The sequence below is a fragment of the Fringilla coelebs genome, assembly GCF_963513975.1.
Source record: "Fringilla coelebs genome assembly, chromosome: 2".
Classification (NCBI taxonomy): domain Eukaryota; kingdom Metazoa; phylum Chordata; class Aves; order Passeriformes; family Fringillidae; genus Fringilla; species Fringilla coelebs.
Genome location: NC_140029.1, coordinates 73,017,120 through 73,023,744, shown reverse-complemented (window position 1 = coordinate 73,023,744; position 6,625 = coordinate 73,017,120). Strand labels below are relative to the sequence as shown.

The 6,625-nt window shown below is 38.7% G+C and overlaps 1 protein-coding gene across 4 annotated transcripts in view; it reads right to left on the bottom strand.

Moving 5' to 3' along the window:
- Window positions 1–1,827: 1,827 nt before the first annotated feature.
- ZDHHC20 (zDHHC palmitoyltransferase 20) overlaps window positions 1,828–6,625 on the bottom strand; it is a 45,384-nt gene continuing 40,586 nt past the window's right edge. Inside the window, exons 11-13 of one of the 4 annotated variants that reach the window (XM_084201093.1) lie at window positions 6,059–6,162; window positions 5,590–5,667; window positions 1,828–3,458 (exon numbers count right to left, since the gene is read on the bottom strand). In XM_084201093.1, coding sequence (XP_084057219.1) covers window positions 5,630–5,667; window positions 6,059–6,162 — 142 coding nt within the window. In that variant the 3' untranslated portion in view covers window positions 1,828–3,458; window positions 5,590–5,629. Of the gene's footprint in view, window positions 3,459–5,589; window positions 6,163–6,625 lie in introns of all 4 variants that reach the window. The other 3 variants (XM_084201094.1, XR_014615970.1, XM_084201095.1) reach the window with 3 other exon arrangements.

Here is a 6,625-nt window from a genome sequence, read left to right as displayed (position 1 = left end):
TGTTGTACACACTGTGAGTAAATAACAGTAAGAAAAAAAAAACCAGTATTGTGTAGTTTTAAGTAATTTCTATTTGTGGATTTTCCTGGCTCATATTCACAGGGACAGGTTTGTTTCAAGACATTTCAGAAAAATGAAATCCTCCCCTACATCAGGCTTCTGTTCTCACACTGGGAATTTAAAGCCATTTTTAAAAAATTTTTGTGTGTATGTTGATTTTTTTTTTAAGAGATAAGCAGAAACAAACAAGAAAGAAGTTTCTAATTGCAGCCAGTGCCAACTATCCTACAATAACTACTACATATTGCTTGCAGTAGTCATTATGTAATGGATCTAAAAGCTTAAGGGCTGCTATTTTTAATGACAACCTAGGTATTTTCAAGACTCCCTGATACAGAGTAGGCTAAACCACGAAAGCAGCATTTGCAATACAGCCCAACACCCTAAACAGTAGTTTTCTCAGGATCCATCCCCCTTCTGATCTCCTGACCATGGGCCAAAAGTACCCCCTTCCTGCAGCCCCTGCCTCTGCTAGCAGGGACATGGATGCCTGCTTGTAGCCCAATAGCCAAAGAGCCATCCTGCTCACTCATGGACTTCCTGGCACAGCACAGCCTAAGGGAGCACTCAGGACAGAATCCAAAGGCAGAGGATGTCATCCTGGCTGCCTTAGCCATGATACCTCCCCCAGAGCCCAGGCCAGCCACGGAAACCCAACCCCTCCATCCTGCTCGCTGGCATGCCCTTAGAGGTCAGCAGTACAATTCCCTTAGAGAATTTAATTTCTTTAAATCAGTCAGTCCCTAGTTCCTCAGGGGAAAAAAACAAAAGGGGTTGGGGTTGGTTGATGTGGAAGAATCATCTTTCAATCATTTTACTATGTTTCGTATTTGTCAAAGTGACTTTCAGTAATGCCTGCTTTTACACCAACAGTAACTCTGGCCTCAGGATTATCCTAAACCCATTGCTAACTCTGGCCTCAGGATTATCCTAAAACCGCTGCTCTCCTTTTCTCACCTGAAATATGAAGAAAAATCTAGGACAAAATATTCCTGTGATCTGCATAAACATGTCAGAAATGTCAATTCTTCATGAAAAGCCACAAAAATGTCCATTAGATAAAAAGAAGTGATTTCAGAAGAGCAGCACTTGCTAGAAAACGTACATGGAGATAGCACAGTCTGTTTACTTGCAGTTTTTCCTGGAGATTCACTATCCTGACTAAAGAAATTAAACAAGTTCTCTTGATGTTGGCCTACAGGATAGATACATTCATGGGGGGAGGCATACGAAGCACTTTGGGGAGCAGGTGGGGGGAGCAAAGACCATATTGCTGAGTTCAGTGGTACTTAGGATTCTGACATACATTTTGCTTATAGTTCTGCTAGATGATATCTGTGCATGGACGTGTTATTTCAGCTATAATACATGGATGCAGTAAAAGCCAGATGATATCCCATCTCCATGACAGTTCCACCAGTGTTTGGGGCTGCAAATTTTGATATTCAGAACAAGCCATTTGAACATGCAGTCTTCCTTCTCTCTTATCTTCCCCAAGAAATTTTGCTGGTGAGATACTGCTGAGAGCTTATGTTAAGATGGGCACTTCTCACTTAACAATTGAGAAGAAAAAGCTAAACCTTTCACATCAATGTGTAGCAAATGCCTTTGTAAGTTTTGGAATTAGCAAATGCAAAATTTCTTGTACAAAGTTTGAAGAAACATTCTGCAACTTTTATAAAACATGCAAGTTTGGACCATTGTTTCTGTCTCAAGAATATTCAACAGTGAAATCATAAGTTCTCAAAGAGTTCTTGTTCCAGAAGATTAATATTTAAGAAAAATTTATTATATCCAAAGACAAAAAATACTTATTTTAAACCCTACAGTATACTTGATACCTTATTATTTCCATCAAAAACATATTTAACTCAAGTAGCAATCAGTCTGGGAGACAAACCAAACAGGTTCTTTTGGACTAGATCATCAATTTGACTACTACCTTCAGTCTGCATCAAAAGGGCTCATGTCTATTTGTAATCAGCAGCAGCTGAACATCAGAAATCTTACAGACAAATAGTATTTGTCACTTTTTCCAGGCGCAAAATTCCAATACCACCCAAAGATGAATTAGCAGTCTTCTCTGTAGAGAAGTGAGGGGAAAAAAACCCCATGTTGTTTGCTGTAGATCTTGAGCTAAGGATGGGATGGACTTGATTCCTCACACAGGAAACACATTTTGCCTTTTGTAAGCAGGTACATTGCTGCACAAAGCCATCAGTCTTTAACAATTTCAGCATCACTTAAACTGGACTTGAAAGTGGGAGACTAAAGGATGCAATTTTTCCGTGTGCTATCATAGATCTATGATCTAACACTAATCTTCTCGTAAGTACCTGATATTTGTACTTTAGAACCAGTAAAACCTTGTGCCTTTATTAAAAAGATAAAACAAAAGTATAAAACAGTATTTATAAACCATCAAGAGTCCCATGGAAAAAACAGTACTCTGCTGGTTCTGTTTTCTAGAAACACACAACTGCAATATGATTTTTCTCAGGGGTACTTTACCATTTTGTTGCTGCCTTCCACAGAACACAGCAAATAGTAACAGAAAATGTAAGAACTGTTAATTCCTTTTTGGACTGTCTTTTCTTTGTATGCTGACTGACAATTGTTGGAAAGTAATAATCCATCTTTTTTTCAACTAAAACCCAAGTTTTCTTCTTTGAGCTCTCTCCTTGGTATGGTTAAATAAGTTAAAATGATAAGGAAGCTCAATGAAGCTCAATCCAATAGCAAAAAAGCAACACCCAAGTTAAGGGCTTTTATGTTGTTGGCATTGCCTAGCTCCAAAGCACAGCTAGTAGAAGGAAACCTCAGTCCCATTGGAGAGCTGTGATCATGGGGTAGACTGGTTAATAGGAAGAGAGGAGAAGACATCATCTAGTCCCTTCCCCATCACCTGCCATCTGAACTATGTATACTCCCACTTCAGACTTGCTGACCATACTCTAGGCTGACTTTTTTTCTCCTTTCTTTTCCTTTTTTCTTTCCTTCTGTACTCTGGAGACCTGCTATGGAAGTGACTTCTGCAGTGCCTAAAGTATGAAGTTTGCCCGTGAGGAGGTAAGAGTCTCTGCAATCTACCCCCACCACTGCAGCATAAAAGAAATGCATAGTTCCCACTCTGGACCTTGTGCATCCAAGCAGGGCACTTCTGGATCTGGCCCTTTGGTAGCAGTATATAATTCAGTGTTGCATAAATGCACATTAAGAATCTTAAGGCATCTGTCTTAACTTCCCTGCTCTGCAATAGTGCTTACAAGAATCCATTGTACTGTGCAGAAACTTGAATTTCTTGTCTCTTCCTAAAATGTTCATGTTCCACTTTTTCCTGCTCAACTTCTTCCAAACAAAATTAAGTAATATTCAAGCTCAAAATGTGTTGCAGAAACCTAGTGAAACAAAAAAAGGTAATTAATGGAATTATCCAATTAGCTTTGAACAAACAAATCCTAGTGCATTACACAAATGCACCTGGGTAATATGATTTACAGACTTCTGATTAAGGTAAGTAGTTAAGGCACCTTCAGCTCAGAAATAGTCTTTCTGGGAGGGTGTGGATTTCATACTTCTTATGTTTTAGAAGTTTACCAGTGCTAAGAACATCAATCCATCACCACTGATCTGCATCTAAAGTATCCTGGATACCTGACTGGCAATTCAATTTTTGAATTAAATTGATAGATGTGAGGACACAAATGGTATTTGCCTAGGTGAAGATGGGGGACTGGCCTTCCTCTGCAAATCAAGCTCTGTACACCAGAATCAGCCACAAGTTTACTTCTGCAGTGTGTTACGGGCCCAAAATTCAAAAATACAACTATTGGCTTGTTACAGGATTTTATGGAAGCGCATTGAACAGATCCTGGATGTCACAGCTACTGTATAGAAATGCAGGACTGGAATGAACCATCTTGGCCTAAACTGTGATCAAATCCCACTGAACTCAGAATGGTTCAAACATTGTGTTACTGAGTTAATTCAAGGTAATACATACCCAAATGCTTTTGCATTGGGTGCAATTATGAACTTTTATTTATACAAATTTTAAAACTAGTGTAGTTTGGGCAAATGTAACAGAAAGTACAAATACTTCCTTTATTAAACCTGGCCTCATTTTAGGAAGAGAGGGAGGATAGAAAAGAAATTAATCTCAAACTATTACCAATTAATTGTCTAGCCTAAAACAGTCATCTATGCTCCCTCTCTAGGTCAGTGGAAAGAAAGATTAAGACCTTTCTGTAATACCCTATCAAAGGCTGCTGGGGATGAGCTGCTCTCAGAAACTTCTATTCTGCTCCATGAAGAACAGAAAAGCCTTCGTAACCTATTTAGATCAGATTAGGTTTTATATAGCTGGAGGCTGATAGGAACCCCTTGCTTGGGACATTCTTTTGTATATTTATATAGCATTAAGAAAAGTTGGAAAGAAGAAACTTACCATTAGTGAGTTCTCATTGTTGAGTAGGTTTTTCAGAAGTCATAACTAACTAGTCTAATCTTGGTTTTGCATGAGTTTACACTGAGCAGTCTGACCAACATGAGCCCAAGCATCACACCATCACCCACAAAGACCTCTTAGAAAGATTTGTTTTCCTTGAAAACAAACCAACTCCCTCCCAAAACTATAATTTTAGGTCAGAAGGCTCCTTAAAAAAATAAAAGGAAAGGAAACAAAAGTAATCCTAAAATTACTGAGCTTACCAAATTCAAATGTAATGTTTTATTTCTGATAAAAATGTGAATTACTTGCAAAAACATCACCTTCACAAAAAAACCCACAACAACCAAAAGAAAAAAAAAGAGGCAGGGGGTAATGACTCAGCTATAGCTTCTACAGCTGTTAATTGACCAAATAAGATTTGTTTCTCTTCCAGACAGAAAAACTTAATGGTAACTTATAAGCTCACCACAGTCAACATAAAAGAAGTCTAATTTAGTCATTTGAAATACACCAAAAGAACTTTCATATATGCACCAGAAGGCTGTGTATTTCCTAAATTCAAAGTGCACACAGGGCACTTTAATGCAAGAAATAGTCCAGCAGATCACTATCAATTCCAAATGTTACAGAGCAGTCTGTATTCAGGGACCTGTATTCACTTACTGACCTTCCTTCCTCAGGCACATGCAGCTTCCTAAAGAGCAGAACATGGCCCAATACATGACTAAGAAAAAGACATTTAAGGAGCTCTTCCTCCAGACAGCGTTTCATCTCAGAATTGCATTTAGCATCAGATTTTTTCCCCTGGTCAGCTAACAAATCCAGCACTACTGACTTTAATCTAAATTACAGGATTAATCTGACTCATCCCAGGCCTGGCCAACCCATGTTTCCTGCACTACAGCATTACTCCCATTCTTGCCTTCTCAACAGCCATTCTGAATTTTGTTTCGACTTTGTTATTACTCATCCAACATCAGAGGACTCCTCTGCATTCTGTGACTAGTTGATTTTTGACTTTGAGATGTCAATTTTATTCATACATGTACAGAAATAGCAAGCAATTATGTTAGTCTTACCTGTTTCTCATTGAGATGGTTGGTTAGTAATTAGCTGAGATCAACTTTCCAATGAAACTATAATATGCTTTTTTGCACCTAGAATGTGAGAGAATCTCAATTATGTGTTTTTGCAGATCTGCATAACAAATAGCAAAGATTTCAAACCAGAAAGCACATTGACCATGTTGTGCCTACTTTTACAAAAATATTTTCCTCCCCCTTACTAAACATAAAAGATCCCAAATCTCAGAACTAAAGTGCAAAAGTGGAATTATTTATCCATATACCATCCACTAACACAACAATTAATTTTGGAGCAGAACATGGGATGCAAGTTAGCCTTAAGTTCTAAATATCCTGACTTGATTCCATGGAACACATTTTCTTCTATATCACTCCAGCCAATTCTTAAGGACTTTCTAGGTACCAAAAATTAAAAATAAAAAAAAAAAAAAAAAAAGGAAAACTGAACCACAAACGAAACCACTACCTGATTTCACATTTTCCTCTTCAGGGCCTGTTTCCACCCACTGACAATCACCGGATAGCAAGCGATTTTGTGATTCACTGAGTGGTCGAGTGGTTACAGAGCTGAAAAGTAAGCAAAGTCAACAGGAATTCTGTAATACCAGTAGCTGCTTCAGACATTTCTAGAATAGTGAAGTTACTTAAAAGCAAAGCTAATAACAAAAAACCCTCCAGTGCCAACTGGAAATGGCTGCCTGCCCCCAGCCCTAATTCCTCTACAGGCTTGTTCCTGTCATCAGTCTAAAATAAACCCCTACCTGACACAGGCCACTCACTTCTAAGGGAAAAAACCCATGGATTGAAACACCAGAAATGGCACCCTGACAATAACACTGCCACACAGCTAAAAAGAAAACCCACGCGGTTCCATCTGGAAGAGCAGCCAAATGCCATCTCCTCCCATGCAAATGCCAGGGCCTTCTTCTGAACAACCTTCTGAATGTAAAGGATACTTTGCAGTTCGCACAAGGGTCCTGTTCTTGTGTAAATTCCACAGGTTATGTTGCAATGGAAGCAACTTCTTCTC